The sequence below is a fragment of the Rhinolophus hipposideros genome (assembly GCF_964194185.1).
Source record: "Rhinolophus hipposideros genome assembly, chromosome: 6".
Classification (NCBI taxonomy): Eukaryota; Metazoa; Chordata; class Mammalia; order Chiroptera; family Rhinolophidae; genus Rhinolophus; species Rhinolophus hipposideros.
In genome coordinates this window covers 32903337-32923627 of record NC_138052.1, presented here as the reverse complement: position 1 = coordinate 32923627, position 20291 = coordinate 32903337, and the positions used below count along the sequence as shown (strand labels likewise).

General features: G+C 33.5%; 1 protein-coding gene across 2 annotated transcripts in view; it reads right to left on the bottom strand.

Annotated features, from left to right (window-relative positions):
* Positions 1-428: 428 nt before the first annotated feature.
* Positions 429-20291, bottom strand: part of ARL6IP6 (ARF like GTPase 6 interacting protein 6) — a 28825-nt gene continuing 8962 nt past the window's right edge. The window contains exons 3-5 of one of the 2 annotated variants that reach the window (XR_013993516.1): positions 15822-15954; positions 8001-8079; positions 429-1819 (exon numbers count right to left, since the gene is read on the bottom strand). Coding sequence is in view for 1 of the 2 variants with exons in the window: in XM_081051485.1 (XP_080907611.1) it covers positions 1726-1819; positions 15822-15954 (227 nt within the window). In the remaining variant the exon portion in view is untranslated. The remainder of the gene's footprint in view (positions 1820-8000; positions 8080-15821; positions 15955-20291) is intronic. The other variant, XM_081051485.1, reaches the window with a different exon arrangement.

The following is a 20291-nucleotide window of genomic DNA, read 5'->3' as shown; positions in this document are numbered from 1 at the left end:
ATACATATCTATATGTACCTCTATTATATAATATCTTATAGATATCTACATATAGAGGGCCTACGGTGGTATTTTTTATAGTCAAAAGACAAAGAATCTGGAAGAAGCTATCTAAATTTGGGGTGGGGCGTTAAGAGGGATGGGAAGAAGAAAAACTGATTTGGTTACTTGTATGTTCCTTTGCAATAGAAGAGCCCTTTAGAGCCAAGGTGGGGGAGTTATGGGGGTGGAAGACAAAGAGTGAAAATAGATTCACTGCAACAACTACTCTGGAAGGAACATTAAGCCATGGGATTTGTATACATGTACGTATGTCTCTGTGTATACACACACACATTTAAACATTTCAGATAATTTAAATTAGAACATCATTTGTCATTTCCAAGTAAATGTTTTTGAGTAGTTAAAAAATGTTACAACTTAAAAATATCATTAAATCATTTATTCAGTAACAACACTCAGCATGTAACAGGAACACACTGCACAAACTCATTTCCCATTTTGTCTGAATATGCAATTTCACTCTACAATGCTCTCCTAAATGTAAGTTTTTCTATGACTAGGGAAAAACAGCATTTTAAATAGTCCATCTTTTTAAAATTGAAGTGACTTAATAAACAGGTATTTAGAAAGCAAGTGAGAACAATTAAGGCTTAATTACTATAAAAACAAAAACTAACATCAAAATTATCGAACATTTAAATAGGAAAATTATGAAACTATATATAAAAATTATACATCTATACACACTATATCAAAATATTTTTATGTTTTGGTAACTAAATTTTTGAGATTAAAAACAAACTAGTTCAAGCATTTCTAAATATAAAAATGTTAGGTTTATATTTATTAAAAACAAATAATATAAGTTCTATTGAAGTAACCATATGTACACACCAGGATAAATATTTGGATTATAGAAACAGAAATAGTGAACAGCTTCAAATTTCTCAGTATTCTAATGGCTTAAATAAGTTACCTTTTTTTCAGTCATTTTTTTGTTAAAAATAAATTTACTTAATTTTTAACTAAGGTCAATGTTATTAAAAATAGGAGTTATTAGGTTTGCACCAGGTAAAGAATAACATTTACATTTGTCTAGATGTAACAATTTTTAAAACACACGAATTCAACATGCAGTAAGAAAATATGTAAAAAAACACCACACATGCAAGAAACTATACCCAATTAAAAAATACAAATGCACCTTCTATTGAGTATATGAATATCAAACTAAATATTCTGATTTAACATAGCTTCTATAAAATGTCAAAGTAGTGGGCATTGTTTGCTTTCCTGATATGATGAATTAAGAAATGGTTCCATCTCGATTAAACAGTAATATCAGTGATTCTTAGCAAAAATGTAGAATAACATAGAAAGGTGGGCATTGTTCTGTAATCAAGTTTTCCAGTTTGCTTTCCATGAAAGTATTTTCTACAATTTAGAAAATTAACTGAATGGAATGTTGTAAGAAAAGTAAAGAAATGAGGTAAACATCTTAGAATTTTAAGAAATTACTTAAAACTTAATACTTAGCTATCCTAATGCCCAGGTTCTAGAACAATGCTTAAGAAGATCCTCCATGATGATGATGTAAAGCATATCTGAATCACATAATGAATAGCAGGTTCCTTGGTCTTCTGAATAGGCAACGACGTTCTTCTTTGCTATTACAACGCAATCATGACTAAGTTTTGCCAAGAGTATTGCTTCAGTGTGAGTTTACAGGAGGCACCATGCAACAGTAAAAGCAGCTACAATGCCATTCAATATTGCCATGCTGTAGCCCATGTGGAAAGAATGTCCAGTAAGTTTCCTGGGGGAGCGGGGGGGCGGGGAAGAAAACAAACGAAAAAGGAAAATGTAATTGGGTATAATAGAAACACCATCAGTTTTTATTGAAAATGCTTATAACCTAGAAATGTGTTATACATTAATACACAAGTTAAAAAGGAATGTTGGACAGCTGCAGGATGAGGAATAGACCTTAGGTTCTCTGTCAAAACTGTCCTGGTTATCGAATACAATTTTTCAATTTCATTATTTAGAGCCAAATGCCCAGTGTGCTTCTATACTTCCTTCCTGTGCTTCCTAGTCACTGTGTATATCATAACCAAATCCTAAGGTATAAATCTTCTTACATTACAAACATTTCTTTCATTAATTAGCATTGTCTCTCTCTGCTCTCTTGTTCTCACTTAGAACTTAAAGCACAGATTATTTCAAGTATTTGTCCTGTTTGTACTATTTTTACATTATAGGAAGGAACTCTATTTCTTTGAGCACTAAATACAGCACTTGTCCATGTTTGAGTCATAAATCTGATTGTCTTTTATAGACATTTTAGTTCTCAACCTAATAAGTGATTTAATTAAAGTGGCTTTCAGTGAGCTCTAAGTATCAGCAGACACATCTCGTTTTATGATTACTATGAGTGCCGACTATCTTATGTACACAGAGTTTCCCTGACATATGTTCCCTCTATCTTGTAACTATTTTACTTATTTTATTACATTTCCTATCTTAACATTCCTCCCACTAACTATATTGCAGTAATACTGTTTGCTTATCCTAATACGGATCAGACATGCTAAAAAGAAATCTGGTGTCAGAGGCAGAACAGAATCTCCTCACTGGAGCAATTCAAATCGATGACACAGGGAAGTGCACTGGCAGGAGTAAGGGCTGAAAGTCCTTAGTAACACAGGCCCTGGCAACATGCCCATGTCCTTTCCTCCCTTCCTAAGGATAGGTCACAGCCAGGGAGGTGCTTAGACTGAATTCACATTTGAGGAGCTCCTCACTATAATGACTCCAGTCCCACAAGATCTGTGACCAAGAGGAAAGATACACCTCTTCAAAGAACCACCTCTTTGTCAATACCCGAAACTGCAGAAGACCCCAATGCTTTCTCAGGGCTCCCTGTTCTGGTCCAGGGGAGTTAATATTCACCCTCTCCACTCATCAACCTTACTCACCTAGGGACTAGTTTAAGATGCTTCTCATGTGCCATTAATGGTTAATCTACCTAGCTGTATTACTAATACATGATAAAAAAAAATTTACTAAACGCTTTGCCCCTTTAAAAAAAGAAATTCTACAAACACATACTGATTAGTGAACACAAATCTAATCATAAAATTGAAGCATCAGCATTATCATTCATTACAAGAAACAACCCACTAATGACCTGAGAACATTTAAATTCATACTAACAAAATGAAGTTAATCATGGAACAAAATTTCAGGAGTTAATTGTTCTCTTTCACTAGTTTGTAAAAGGAAATTGTAACTACAATGTTGGTATAATTGAATTTCACTAAGATGTACATCAAATACTCAGTGACCCCTACAAAAGAGGCAAAGCAAGGAATTTTAATGGCAATGAAGCCATGCTCCAGCTCAGTGGTTCTTACTCTCTACCATCTCAAATGCACCATATTCCCACTGAGGAGACAGCAGTTGTCACACATGTCCTGCTTAGGCAAGGGACTTAAAAGCTCCTTTTCAAAACACCACGATTTTCCTCCGGGGAAGATCTAGACAACCCCTGGCAGGTTTCCTCTCCTATGGCTCTTATTTGTGATCTCTGAAGTCCTGTTAAGAAAGAAAAATTGAAGGTATCTTTGTTCTTCTTTGTCAAAACCCTTCATTTATCTCTAGTGGAAATCACATTTTTAATTGAAAAATGATGACTAAGTACAGTGTCTATTTTATTCAATCTTTATAAAAATGTATTTTACTTTTAAAATTAAAGTACATACAGTGAAGTGCTAATGCCTATCATGTATACAGATCAATGAGTATTCCTAATGGTTCAGCCTCATGTACTCATCATCCAGACCAAACAGAACATTCCCAGCACCGCAGAAAGCTCCTTTGTTCCTTCTGCCTGTCAATAAACCACCTTCCCTCCTCCAAATCCTGAGATAACCACTATGTTGTCAGTTATCAATGACTGATTTTACCTGCTCTTGAAACTCCATCTGCATGGCACCATCCAGTGTGTATTCTTCTGTGTCTGGATTCTTTCACTTAGTATTGTCTGTGAGATTCACCCACGTTGTAGGTAGCTTTAGTGCATTCTTTTGTATTGCACTTTAGTATTCCACTGTATAAAAATACCAAAATTCATCTACCCATTCTGCTATTTAGCATTTGGGTTGCTTCCAATTTGGGGCTCCTATAAATAGAGATACTGTGAACGTGAAACTATGTACATATCTTTGGTAGATGGTAGGCATATGCCCTCATTTATCTTGAATATATCCTAGGAGTGGAACTGCTGGGTTATAAGGTACCGTGTTTCCCCGAAAATAAGACCTAGCCGGACCATCAGCTCTAATGCGTCTTTTGGAACAAAACTTAATACAAGACCCGGTCTTATTTTAACATAAGACCGGGTCTTTAATATAATTAGTATACTATACTATATTAATAATATAATACCGGGTCATATGATATAATTAGTATAATGTAATATAATATAAGACCGGGTCTTGTATTAAGTTTTGCTCCAAAAGATGCATCAGAGCTGATGGTCAGGCTAGGTCTTATTTTCGGGAAACACGGTAGATGTAGATTTGGGTTTAGTAGAAAGCATTAACTATTTTCCCAAAGTGGTTGACTACTTTACACTTCCACCAGCAATGTATGAGAGTTACAGTGGTGACACAGTCACCATTTCATATTATAAGTCTTCTTAATTTTAGTGCATCTGCAGAGTATGTTCTTGTGGTTTTAATATTATTTTTCTGATGACTAATATACTCACTGCCCACTCAGATACCCTCTTTTTTGAAACTCCTGTTTGTCTTTTGCTCATTTTTCTGTTGGTTTAGAGTTCTTAACATATCCTATATACAAATCTTTTGTCAAAAATGTTTCATAAATATTTTGTTTATGGTTTGTCTTTTCACTCTCAAGACCTTTTGATAAATATAATTTAAATAAAATCCAATTTATTTTTTTTAATGGTTAGTACTTTTTTTGTGGCCTTTACAATAAATGTTTGACCACCCCAAGGTTATAAAGATACTCTATTATTTGGAGAAGCTTTATTGCTCTTCCTTGAGGTCTGTAAGACATCTTAAATTAATTTCTGTATATAGTGTAAGGTAGAGGCTAAGGCTCATTTGATTCCTTATGGCTATCCAATTCTATCAGGGCAATTTAGTGAAAAGACCATCTTTTTCCCATATTGAACTGCTGTGATACCTTTGTCCTAAGTCACATAAACTGTATATGTGAGTTATAATACAAAAAGAAAGAAAAAGAAAAGTATTGGTGAGGATGTGGAGAAACAGAACTCTCATACATCATTGGTGGGAATATCAAATGGTGCAGCTACTGTAGGAAAACAGTTTGGCAGTTCCTCAAAAAGTTAAACAGTTACCGTATGATTCAGCAATTCCATTCCAGGTATATACCCAAGAGAATTGAAAATATATGTCTACACAGATATTTGTACCTGAATGTTCATAACAGCATTATTCATAATAGTCAAAAAGTAGAAACAAACCAAATGTCTATCAAATGATGACTGATCAAAATGTGGTGTACCCATACAATGAAAAATTCAGCCAGAGAAGAAGTACTGACAAATGCTACAACATGAATGAACCTTGAAAACCGTTACGTACAAGTGAAAGAAGCCAGACATAAAAGGCCACATTTGGGGATTTATATGAAATGCCCAGAATAGGCAAATTCATGGATACAAAAAGTAGACTACAGGTTTCCTAGAACTGAATATTGTTCAATAAGAATAAAATATACTGGAAAAAAATATAGTTGAAAAGAAAGGCTCATTATAATAGAACTATTTCCATATCCTAAAAGACTAGTTACAAAGAAGTACTATTTTATTCTGGTTCTAGAGAATTCCTTTCCAACAATAAAGAATCTTACAAAGCAGCACTCATGGTTCCTGTTGGTTATGAGTTTAAGCTTTGTAGTTAAAGATGGGTATGAGAGCCAGCTTTGCCACTTACAAGGAATATGAAGCTAGAAAAACTGTTTGACTTCTCTCAGCCTCAATTTCCCAAAATGGAAATAAAAATAAAATCTACCCTTATAAAGTTGTTACGAGGGTCAGGTGACTGCCACATAGCAAACAATCAATGAATGTTCGCCACTATATAGTAAAGAAAGGCTTAGGTATGGATTTTTAAATATTCTACTTTCTACTTTAATTCTTCCTTCTAAAGCGAAACACCTAAACCGAGACCCATTCCAAATTCAAAACAAAGAAACAAACAATAACGTTATTATATAAAGAGATCCAGGAGGTGAATAAAAGAAAGAGATGAAGAATAGCAGGTTTGTGTATGTGCATGTTTCTGCTTGGTATTACCTCTTCATAATCACTTTTCCTATCATAATTCACTTGAGAACTTAACTTAGACTTCCATTATTTATATCCAGATTTTGTAGTGTGGACATGTAATTTCTAGTAATATATTTATGTTGATATATATTTAATAGTAACTTGTAAAGTGACTATATCATTAAAGAATTATATCTTAATTACTTTCCAGGTATATACCTGGAAAAATTCATTTTTCAGGAATGGAATACATTTAAAATTTAAGATTCAAATGAGTTCAATGATTCTGATAATTACTTTTGAACCATAAATTAAAGCACTGAATAAGCCACTTTCAAAAGTTTCAGATAAGTAGTCTTTTTTCATTTGAGAGAGACCAAAAGATTCAAATAGGTCTCTTTTTATGGGTCACATTGTTTGTTTTCACTCTAGCATTGGTTGACTCTGAACCGACTCCCTGTACTATATTCTGAACTCCACTCACTTGAAATCTTCATTCCTGTATTATATTAATTTCCATATTTCCTTTCCCTCACATGTATTCCCACATGCATTAAGAATAAATTGGCTATTTGTTTGTGTCTGGCTGTCTCGGTAGGAGACAGGATGAGAGAGTTAGTACTAATCTATTCCCCCCTTCATACATCTGAGCTGGTATTTATTTTTCATTTTATCCTTAGCCAATAAATCTCCAATTCCTAAAGAATTTTAAGTTATGTGAGCTTTGGTTGGAGTAACTATCAGTTCTTAAAATTTTAAATCACAGTCACTGTCCTAGCTAATAAATTTCTGAATTATTATTGAAAAATAGAAAATGCTATTAAAATATGAAGTCATTAGGAATATGGCTGTGTAACAACTTCAAGATTTCATAATAAATCTGAGGTAAAGATTATCTAGGTAACATTTGAGTAAAAGATGAGGAAAAAGTGTAAATGTATATACTTAATGTTGAACTGTCATGTATTATTCTTAAAAATACACAGAAGCTGATGGTTAACATTTTGAGCATTTGTTCCATTCCCCCATTGGCCCTGTAATTTGTCTAATGATTTGCATTATGAATAAATATCAGTTAAATACCCACCATTTTAATGGAGCAATTTGACTTATCAATCTACATAATATTAAGTTATGTTATAATGGAATTCAAAATTTCAACTTTAAGGATCTCATTTTTTAAAAAATACTCTATTTTCCTTACCATTATATTTCATTTCCTAGCTATATATACTGTCAACTTCTTTGGTCCTATTTCCTCTTCTGCAGCATAAGGATGGTCTAGATGATCTCTTTAATCCCTTCTAGATCTCAAGTCTGTAATTTATGCCTCCATATGTACACTAAAGTCCTTCATCTAAATTTTGCCAACTAGCAATTTTAATTGAGGATTGTGATCCTGTGCTTTGCCAGTGTAATAGTAACTGATGTAATGACCTGTGGGCACTGAAAGATCCTAAAGATGAGCAGTGCTTTAGAATGGAATTACATATACACATACATTTTAAATACCTCTTATTGTTCTACAAGTCCCTGAAAATCAGTCAGAGAGAAATAAGAGTGTATCTGGTTAAATGACACTGCATATTAACCTATAGTCTACTTTACCTATATATAGCAGTCTAGTTGGTACAAACTGAAGAATGTCAGACATGGTAACTTTACTCACCAGTGGGTCGAGGTAGAAAAATGTCTGAGGACATCTGTCTGTGCTGGGCAATATCTTGATTAGACAAAGTCCTTACTCACTAGGAAGTCAAAGCAAACAGTACAAAAAGTGCAAGAAAAACCCTTTAAATGTCATGAGTCAGTTAAAAACAGATTTTTTTTAAAAAAGAAAGTAACACTGTGTTTTGTTTCCAAACTTTTATTTTGTCAAGAACAAAGTTTGAAAACACTACTACTATCATTTTACAAAAGAAAGGGCAAATTAATACCAAAGAAATAGAAAGGACAAAATCTTAAGATAAGTAAGTTATCCAAGAAAAGATAACCAGCAACAGTGGCAGTGCACGGTCAGATGTCTAGCTTGAAAAATCTCAATAAAGAAAAAAAAAAAGGAAGGGGCGAAGGAGGGAAGCTCTGGGTTCGTGTGTTCTGTCATCTGATTTATCTGTTGCTTTAACTACCTTGTTTCCCCAAAAATAAGACATGGCCGGACAATCAGCTCTAATGCGTCTTTTGGAGCAAATATTAATATAAGACCCAATATCTTTTATATTATATTATGTTATGTTATGTTATGTTATATTATATTATATTATATATTATATTACTTGGTCTTATAGTAAAATAAGACCGGGTCTTATATTAATTTTTGCTCCAAAAGATGCATTAGAGCTGATTGTCTACCTAGTTCTTATTTTCGGGGAAACATGGTAGTAAACTCGTACTTATTGCCTATGAGTGCAGATATCATAGTTTTTATCCCATTTTAGAGAGGAGGAAATTAAGGCTCAGAGAGATGCTAACTGACTTGCTCAAATGTTCTGCTGGAATATGGAGTAGCCGGAATTCTGAAGCCACCCCTTCTGATTTATAATGCCCTTTCTAATATATACCAGGCTGCTTCTTAATTTGACAGATTGAACACAGGGAAAGTGTTCCAAGTACAAAACTGGAAAGTGCTACCTCTTAGGTATTTGTTATCAGTGCCGTTCTGTGCATATGGACACCTGTGCCTTTTCAGAAGCCCATACATGACATATTGTGAATTACCATGAGCACGTCATAGAAACAGGTGCCAAGCAAACACTCACTAGCTATATTACTTCATGAAAACCCTGAACAATGAAATCAAGAATAGTTAATATGATTTCTTACATTAATATGATTTCTTACATTAATATGATTTCTTACAGTATTTTGTTACAACTACTTAAGTCTTCATTCAGAACAATAATGGAACATATTTTGAGACATGCATATATTTTAACCCTTTATTTCAAGAAGCCACGGTGCAGTCATTAATAGTGACGGCAGTGCAGGTGATGGCTCCAGTTCCTAGATAATTAAACTTCGTCATACTCAAATATCAAGGCGCAGTTCTCGACCTGACTCTTGTCAGTAGCTTTTCTCTTCTACTGCAGTTAGCCATCTGACATCTGTCTCATTAGCCCACGGCAATAAAGAATTTGATTTGACAAGGAGGCAGGTCTCCAAAATTTGTATGAGAGAGTAGTAGAATCAATTTATTAAAGAAAACTTCTAATTTAAATACTAACAGCCACTTTTCTTGATCTCCAAGACTTATATCACTGCTTAAGGTAAGAACTCTAACTCCTTTTCTATTAAGGTATTTCTATTGTATTTGTATTATATCTTTTTCGTTCTCAATAATTAAAACCCCCAATGCCAAGAACAAGAAGAGAAAACCCTTTAATAACATAGAAATACAAACCTAATGTTGAATAGAAAAAGAATACAATACCAATCCTAAATCCCAATTTTTCCAGAAAATTCATGTTAAATATTCTCATCATTGCTTCCTTCCTACAACACTAGTAGTAACAACAAATACAATATTCACAAAAAAATGTAACGGAAATTTAAATATTTCAGCATCTGATAACATCCAGAACACTTTACATAGGAAATAACACATGCAAGGGAATATCAGATCATATGTGTTAACTTTTAGTCTGTAAAATAGTTACCAAAAAGCAATTCAAATGAAAACCAACTGTTCCCTTTTCTTTCTCACTAGTTTAGTTTGCAGGTTTCAAACACCATTGTGAGGCGATACAATTTAAAAAACAAAACAAAAGGCTGTGTAGAAATAAATTTAATGTAAATTAAAAGTATGTTTTTTTCTTTCTTTCTTTTCTGTTTTTTAAATTGAGTGTCTTGATATTTATCAAATACCATTTGTGGTTGGAAGAACAAGAAACAGAAAGGTAGATAACTCAGAGTGGTCCAGACTAAAAAGTCCAAAATCATCAGGAAGGAAAGCAGATAGCCCCTCGTTCGTATATTAACTATGAAATATTGTAGATTGCCAATCAAATTCTATAATTATATTATAAACAGGCTTTAGTGAAAAGAAGACACGACTATTTACCTTACCACATCTTTAGAAATCATGACATTAACATCAATAATTGTAAAGTTTCCCTGCATTTTGACCATGAACCCCACATCAAATAAGCCATAAATACAACCAGTAATACATTGAAAAGCAGGTACCAAACTTCAAACTTCTCTAACAAATAGTGAATTTATGCTCTTAGTTCTATAAAATGGACATCCAACGATGCTTTCCTAACTGCTTCATTCTAGGAAATAACACAGATAAGACTAATCAGGAGTAATCTGAACTACAAACACTAAATGACTTAAAACTAAGGGTCGAGCTATAATACAATTATAATACTTTTTCTTGATTTCTCTTAATTCAAAATGGCTACTTGAGAGATGTTTTTGATGGCTTAGGTCTCTTTTAAAGGCTATTGAGGGAAACTTAAAATGATGTCTATTTTTTCTTTTAAAAAATATTCCTACAGCAAACACATATTCAAAGTCTTTGAACTAAACACAGAATTGTGCTCAAGGCTGAGATAATTCTTTTTAAAATAATTCATCTTATTCTCAGAAAGATTCATCTTCAGTTGTGAGATTCAAGACGACAGAAGTCAACATAGGATTTATGAAGAAATGAGATATTCTCCAAAATCTACAACACTGAAACTGCAAGACATGCTGTTTCTACAATATTTCTCAATAGGGAAAAAATTATTTAAAATCAGTTTCATAAAAAAAATCAGTTTTATAACAAGTGATTCAATAACCCAGGCTTTGGTTTCAGATATCCAATTCACCAGAAATCTTATTTTTACATAATCTTTGACCAGCGTAAGGTTAAAATTGGAAATTTTCTGTAGTACTTGGATTTCCATAATATGGTTAATGCCTACCCTTAATACCTTTAAATATAAGCATTGATTTTGTTTTTCTTCCTTGGAAATAAGTCACTGTGGGTATTTCAAGCGCAAAATAACAGTCTTATCCCTACAAAGTTAACTTCTTAGCTTGAAAGTTATAGGAATATAATGTTGTTAAATTTGAACTTTAAATAATGAGTATTTTTCTCAAGCCAGCAACAAGACTCATAAGTATCACGATTGATTACAATGAAGTAACACCCTAACATCTTTAAAAATGTTGGCCTCTGACCTCTGACTCTACATGAAAGTATTATAAGGTAGACAAATTTAATGATTTTTTTCACTATTTTTCGTATCATTGTTACCAAATATTTTGACTCTTAATTGCAAAACTAATGAGCATTCTACACTGTGCTTTTTGCTAGACCCATCACTTACATTATCACTTTTCCACTAAATTTATTTCTAGACCATAAAGTACACTTCTACTCTAGGTGGGACCTATTATAATCACTGAGTGGGGTGTTTTTTTTAGCAGGCTGAGTAACCATAAATGTGCAGCTACATCACTGGTCCACTAGATGGGGCGTGTGCATAGGTAATGTAAAATGCCGAGAGCAGGCTAAAGTGGAGAACAGTGGTCAAAAGGAGAAAAACAATGGAGAGAACAAAGACAATGACATGTTAAGACCACATTTGGATTGGATTTGGCAAAATAACTGCACGGGCAAAACTGCCACACGGCAAAATCTCACAGTGAGTGCGTTTAACTGTCAATAAAATTATGCTGCTTCAATTAGTGAAATTCCTCTTGTTAATTCATTTTATAACATAAAGATGGGTTAGCTATGAAAAATGAAACTTCAAGGCACATCTCCTATTCTTACCTAACTTTCTCCCCAAGCAAGAGGATTTAAATAAAAGTCCTAGTACTGTCACCAGCCCAGCCTAGAAAGAATTCCAAGATTCTTTCAAGCTCTGGATTCTCTTTGAATGCAATACCTTGGCATAGGTAGGTCATATATTTTTAGATGCATTAACTTCTGGAATCTATGATTAAAGCAGATGATCACAATGTGAAACATTGATTACACACACCTGATATATGTGCCTACTTGGAAATCAGTGACAAAACCCAATGAATGACAGGGAAAACTAATGAGAAGTGAAGTGGAGATGCTGATCAAGTTGTGTACAGAGCAGGATAATGAATTATAAAGTAGTGAGAAGTGGGAAATACATACATAGGTACGCCAAGAAATCTAACGCTACTGTCTCTGCCTTTTTGTTCTTTAACACTGCAACAGACTTTCAAAAACAACTAAGAAAATAATTTAAAAGTATAAATGATCCAAATACACAAAGAAAATGATTGCTTCCTAATAAAGAAGTTTAAATATGTAACACTGCTGTAAACCTTTTAATTCAGCAAAGTTAGCAAAGTAAGTCAGCATGATAACCATCTTTCTTAAAAATATGCCTTTTGAAGTCCATTAACTACTTGTCTGAAAATGTACCTTGCAAAGTTCTTTTAACTATCTTGTATTTCCTAAAAGTCTTGTGCTTATGCAAAAATGTAAGTTTCTAAGCTATATCTGTTATGGACTATGTTTGTCCTCCCAATTCATATATCAAAACCTTACCTCCCAATGGGATGGTATTAAGAGGAGGGGTCTTTGGGAGGTGATTTGGATTAGATGACGTCATAAGAGTAAAGCCCTCAGGAATGGGATTAGTGCCCTTATAAGAATCAAAAGAGAGCTTGCTTCCTGTCTGCTCTCTGCACTGTCAGGGTACAAGGAGGAGGCCATCTGCAGCCCAGACGATGCTCACCAGAACCAGGGCATGCTGGCACCCTGATTCTGGACTTCTGGTTTCCAGAACTGAGAAATACATTTCTGTTGTTTACAAGCCACCCAGTTTATGGTACTTTACTATAGCAGCCTGAACTAAAACAGTATCTAACAAATATAAGAGGAACTATAAAAAAAATTTAATAAAGAAAAGGGTGTTATTTCTAATCTTACCTCCTATAATGAATTACTGACCCAAATTGCTGATTTCATTAAAAGTTTCATCTAGTATTTTCTAAATATCAATAAAGGTTATTTTCTTCCACCGTGGAGTATATGTTTCTAGGGAAATAAAAGGAATTGATAGCCATAGTAAACAGTCTTCTCAATTTTATCCCCACTTCTACCATGTTTCCCCGAAAATAAGACCTAGCCGGATGATCAGCACTAATGCATCTTTTGGAGCAAAAAAAAGGCGCATTAGAGCTGATCATCCGGCTAGGTCTTATTTTCTGAGAAACACGGTACTAATTAGTTTGTTAATAAAAATAGCCCGTGTTTAAATCTGCAAAGGAGAGCAAAAGACTGCTTTTTAAACAAACTAGACATAATTATTTTACTCTCTTCTTCTGTTTGATATCGATGAAGCTAGAAATTGGGAATATTTTAAATAATAATCCTAATCATAGAATAAAATAAAAATAAAAGCCTCTTCCATTTTACAGTGTGCTAATTATCTTGCCTTTCTTTCGTTTCTAATTAGTTAAGCAGATCCCTATTTAACAGATCATCTTGGGACATCGCTACCGTTTATTAGATTTCCCTTAAAAAAAGTTGATATATATAATTATTGATCTTTAAGGTATACTTAAAGTATACTTAAGTATACTTAAGGTATACTTAAAACATTAAAAATTTGAAATACTGGATGGAAATATGTCCCAAAACAATGTTAAATAACAAAATTACAAAAAAATAAAAATAAAAAATAAGTGAAAAAAATTTTTAAAAATGAACTACTTAGCACTATGTATACTGTGATTCCCAATTTCAATTTTTAAAATACACAAAGACTGCAAAGATGTACATCAAAATGTTAGCAGTCACTTTCTCTGACTATGAGTTTTTCCATTATTTTTCTGTTTGTTGAATTTTCAACAAAGAACTTTCCAGTAGTGTTATATAATATAATCAGGGGAAATATTTATATAATGTTGTTTATTTTAGGTAATCAAAACATACAAACTTGTTACAAAGATATTTTTATAAAAGTGTGATGTTGCAAATCAATATATATATATATATCAATCTGATTTCTTAGAAAATAAAGCTTTAAGATTTCAACGTTCTCAAAAGATAGAGAAGTTTCCCTATACAAGCACTCACTCTACTGGTGACATAAAGAATATACTTATTCTGACATTTCTTAATTGCATTGTTTTTCACAAACACTAGAGGGCAGGGTTTTTGCTATAAAACTCAATTCCACCAATTATCACTACATTATATGCCTTTTTTGGTCTGTGGTTTCTATTACTATGTGATCAACTATCACTATATTTATTATATGCCTTTTTTGGACTGTGCTTTTATTAACACAATAATTTTAAATTACAGTTTTACTCCCATGAGATACTTAATAGCTGATTTACCACAATGAAATTATTACCCCTACTTACATACTGAAAGGAATTCAAATATGTATGTATACACAATATACATGTTTCAAAAATATTTTTAGGGCTGTATTAACAAATATGTAGTCTAATTTTTTGAACTGACACTATCTCATATTGAAATCGAATGACTAATAAACACATTGAAAATTGAGGTCCATTAGTACTGGTCTACTTCAATAAAAATGAAAGATAATTGTTAAGAAATTAGTTAAGGAGCATTTGAGATTTTGCTTTCTGGCATATGTTGTCAGTTCGGCTCAAATGCTCCTATAAAAACAGGAAAAAAAAAAAATTAGTTAAATGCCCTCAGAATTCCAGATCTTTAAGAGAACACTGAAATGCTTTTCTCTAACTCCAAAAACTTCTAACATCAAAATGAGGCTTATGAATTCTGGTGGGGAAAGAAGAGAAGCTGAGAAGGAAAAAGACATTCCAGGAAGTAAGAATGTAAGAAGTGTAATAGTTTGGTAACACACATATCATTAACAGAATTTATTTTCTACTCTTCAACTCCCCCTCCATACACATACACCCCAGTTTGTAGAATGATGTAGAGATCTTAAATGCGTTTATTTGGAAATTTATATTTAAAACCTGAGCTTTCCTGGCAAAATAAACTAGATTAGAAAACTGCCTACTGAAACTCTTTGAAACACAGAAAATAGAAACCACTGTGAAATACATATAGTCTGATATATATAAATTGGGTGTCATAAATGCTGGCTAATTATTACACAGTTTAAATATGAGGAAAAGTCTAATTATTAAGTTGTTATAAGTCTCACCATTTATACATGAATCTAGTAAAATTTACACACTGCTGATATTTAGCCTTTATAAACTTAAATGAAACTCCATCCCCAAAGGACAAATAGCCATGTTACTTCTTAGATCATTTCTTGAATTTCGTTTTTTTTTTAAAACCCTGCATTATCTACGTATGGAGTTTAAAATATTCTTCTCCACTTATCTAAAGGGTGAGCCATGCTAAAAAACCATGTGTCACTGTATTTTACAAAGACTGGGGTCTCAACATATTATCTCCCGAATAAGCAGCCTCTTGTTTCTATTTTAGTATTTTCATCAGAGTTGGAATGGATTAAAAAAAGAGACAAAAAGAAACAGGTATACTTACCTGAACCTGGCAGGTGAAAGAGGAGTAGGAGGAAACATTCCTGGTTCAAAAGAATCAAAATAAGTCACTGTCCAAGAAAAGCTGCAGCAGGAGAACCCGGCAGTTACGGATATTATAAGTAGAGTCCAGAAACCTTAAAGTGAAGAGCAAGAAAAAAAACGAATTAACAACAAAGCAATTTAATCCAGTATCCTCACGTTCAGAAGATCATGTGTATTTCTGATCTTTTGAATTCTATGGAAATGATGTAAGAGATTTGAGCTTAATACAAGCTAACCCATGTAAAAACTGAAAATACTAAAGTACAACTAGAAGTCCTGTCGTTGAATATTTTAATTCAATTATAATTTAATATGTGGAAAAGAGTTCAAATGCAACTTAATAACCCACCTTCAGTTTTATAAAATTCAACTATGAAAAAATGGTAGAAACACTTCCCTGTTAAAATACCTTAACGTTTTTCATTGAACTTTGTGAATTACGAGTTGCTGTCTTTTATTACTTAGCACTAAGTGATTCCTTTGTTTCCAAACCATGTTCTTTTGACATGAATCAATTTTAGAGAGGCCACTCTTTACAGCTTTTCTATGAACATCATATACTTAACCTGATTCTTTAACCTTTCAGTGTATGAACAACAGTTAATTCTCAATTTATAAATGGGTTAGGATCCTAAATTTTATTTTTGGTCAAGTTGGACCTGCATTTTCTCAAATAAATCAAGTCAAAGCATGGTACTATACTGAGGCAAAGGAAGGAGAAAGGTTGATAAATGGAAAATAGTGGGAGTAAACACAGTGACAACAGAGGGAATATATTAACATGAAGCGTTTTAGATGCACATTTAAACTGCTTCCTTAAGAGTTTAGTAAGCCACCAATGATGAGTGTGTGTCCCAGGCCTCAGTAGTACAAGAAGGAAGGAAATGTTGAGAAGATTACAGTAGAGAAGACATGAATTACCAAATTTCCTGGCTGTATATAATTGCACAACCTAAGGCGCCTTCATTTTAGCAAGAAGCATGTAAGAAATACGTGTACTGGACTGTTTGTAAACCATTTGAAGTCCAGCAACTGACTAGTAAAAACGCTAGAAAATAAACTCAGAGCAATTAAGCATTAAGAAACCGTGGCAAAGTATTTCTGAAAGATTAAAATACTCCTGACAGTTCCCTTCCCTCACCTCCTCCATTTTAAAGAGATAATGGACTTTGTGTTTTTTGCCCCAGAAGAATGATGTAGCAAAGAAGAAAGGAGAACCACCCCAAGCGCCTCTTTGGTTCTTACGTTGCAAAATAGTTAAGGGAACTAGGACAGATATAAGCAGGAGGGTAAGCACAAAATGTCTTGAATAGACATCAAGAATAACGAGTTGACAGGGGTATAGATAAAATGTTTGTGAAGAACAGGGAGAAAGAGAGTAAGGGCTTTATCTACAGGTGATAAAGATTCCCCTGGTTTGAAGAAAGCAGATTATGTGTGTATGTTTCCATTTGTGTGTGTACACAGGGAGGGGAAAGTGCTGCTGGGGCTTCCTGGCAGCCATCAAGAAAAGGCCGCACAACACGAGACAGAGATGACAGCTGTGTATCAGACGGGGGTTATAGTTGTGTACAGTATCTTGGCAGATGGGCCCAGAGCCAAACTTGCAGATGTCCCTGTCCTTAGTGGCCTTAGAAAACAGCAGATAATCACGTGGCTGGAAGGTGCTATATCTGAAAGGCCATCCTGACCAGAATGCAAGACGTGTCAGCAGTAACTCAATTGAGCAAATGTCTTAAGGACTACATTGCACCCCTACCCCAGTATCCTGTCACAGTGTCAGCTTCTAGAACCTTTACTCGACCTAGGATTAGAACTTTTAAAGTAAAGACTGAGGTACAACCTTCCTGCAAATCCAGTGAGACAAGGGACCAAAACAGAAATTATAAGATTGCTAAGTGTACAACTTAAGGGTGACTACACTGCCAAATAGCTATTATTTGTTATTATTTAGATGAATGTCTAAAGAAGGGAGAAATAATTGACAAGTTTACTATAACACCTTCTAATACATAAAGTCTGTAGAACAGAGATGGTAATTAAGAAAAATCAAGTATCTGAGGACTCTGCGGAATGATGGAGACTTCTGAATATCTAAAAAACTGAGAAAGAAAAAAAAATAACATTAAAAAATAACAAAATGTGAGGCTCTCTAAAGCCCATCAAACTTTTTCACTCAGTTGCTTTAACAGAACATCCATCAAATTTAATAATCCTGAGTTTTCAGAAATGACTACTATTCCATCTAAGTGCTTGCCTCACTTTAGGCATTTTAATTTTTTTATATTCATTTTGAACTAATCAACAGTTACACCACTGATAACAGTTACATCACAATATAGAGCTAAAACAGTACACTAATGTCATGGGCTAGAAGTAGTTATGCTTCTGAAAGTTAACTCAATTAGTTTATGAACAAGCAGAAAAGCCACAGAGGTTGGCAATTGTCAATAATTAAATTTGTAACAAGTCCCTATCTCCAGAATCCTGAAGCTAAAAAATCTGATAACTAATGCTTTGTAAACCCATTTTACCAAGAGTTACATAACTTTTTTAAAGGTACAAAAGCATATAAAAATTAAGGCAAAGTCTTCCTTCCCCAATTCACCAATTCCCCTCCTGAAACCAATCAGCTAAAAGTTTGCTGTATATTGTTTCTAAAAATTATAGATATCTAAGTAATATAGGATACATATGCAGCTAGTTATGAATAATAATATATATTTTATTTTTCCAGTTCATTTCCACAAATGTGACTGTCACCAGAAAAACTGTCCTGCACTTTGTTTCATATAACAATGTTGAGGTCCTTTCGTATCAGTACATAGAACCACAATTCCATTGCATATTTTTATTATTCCAGTTTCGCACTACAAAAACAACGCAAGTAACATTCTTATACTTAACTATGTAGTTGTACAAGGGCATCTGTAACAAATTTCTGGAGGAAGAACTGCTGTGTCAAAGAGTATTTTCATCAGTTGATAAAATGATGGAAATGTATTATTTTCCACCAATTTCAATCTCCTAGACTCATTGTTTTTCTCTAAAGCTAAGATGAGGTAGGTGGGAAATTCCTATTCCAATTTCTTTGTTGGAGTTTTGTATTCACTAATTTGATGGTACTATTTCGTTTTGATATATTTCATTTTGCAAAATAAGTGATTTTGGTTTCAAAGTGTAGTTAATTTTCTAAAAACATGCTGGTATCTTTCATTATTTCTGTGAAAGCTTCCAGCAAAGAAATATTGTTATATTATACGAGTATGTTCTAAATATTTTCATTTTATTTAGCAATTTCAGGCCTGAAGGGATGAAGTGACTTTCAGAAGTTTTATGAAATCAGAGATGTGAAGGCAGCAGCATACACATATATGTAAACAAAACAACCAGAAAAAAAACAAAAACAAGAACTCACATGTTCCCATACTGGGAAAGGTTTCTTATTGAAACATTGTTATGTAATCAATTACACATTCTTCATAAAATTTATTCCTGCCATAAATAAACAATGGGACTAAATGTGATAGCACACTGATAACTTCCAAGTCCCGTTTTAGAGCTTCTGACATGTGAAATGTTTGAATACACTGGTGTACATACAAATGTAACAATGAAAAGGAATGAGGTAGCTCTGTGCACAGATACAGAATGAATTCTAAGACATTCTAGTAGAGCTGCAATACACGCATGATTGCAATTATGTTTTTTCTACAACAGTGACAAAAACCACGTACTTTAAATTATCCCATCTATTGTAAATGAACAGAAAAAGATCTGAAAATATACACAAGGAAATTAGTGGGAATCTTTGCTTTAATTGTTGGATTCCCCCCCATTGAGACTATATTACTTACATAATTAATTTATGAAATTATAAATGAAAATTAAATTAATATTTTGGTAATTTTTAGTAAAACCTGTAACCAGCTGACTACTAAAAATTTAGATGTACTCAAGCATAAAACTGATTAACAATTTTCAAATGTTTATGTAAGCAAATTTCTCCAACTATCAGATTCTGTAGTTTACTAGCTTAGGAGGATGACAGGCATTTTAAATAATTTAGTGTTCTCCCTAAACTAAACCACGTTACCTCGACAGCTCAAATCTTCAAATTCCTTGAGCAATGTATCTCTCTGTATGTCAGTGCAGAAAGCTGGACAGCCTTGGATCTACAAACTTATTTCCAAGGGCAAGCACAGAGGACAGAGATCTTTTCTCCCCCGCCAGTGCCACCTGAACACACGGTGGGTGCACAGCAGCTACGTTGGTTCTCCACCCAAATGCCTGCCACCTGCAATTTAGCATGTAGCAATTCCACTCCCCTTCCTGCTGAAAAACGTAAGAAAAATGGAAGGGGACAACCTGACAGATGAAGTAACTGAAACTTGAATAATAAATAACATCTGTAGTTTCCAACCAGATT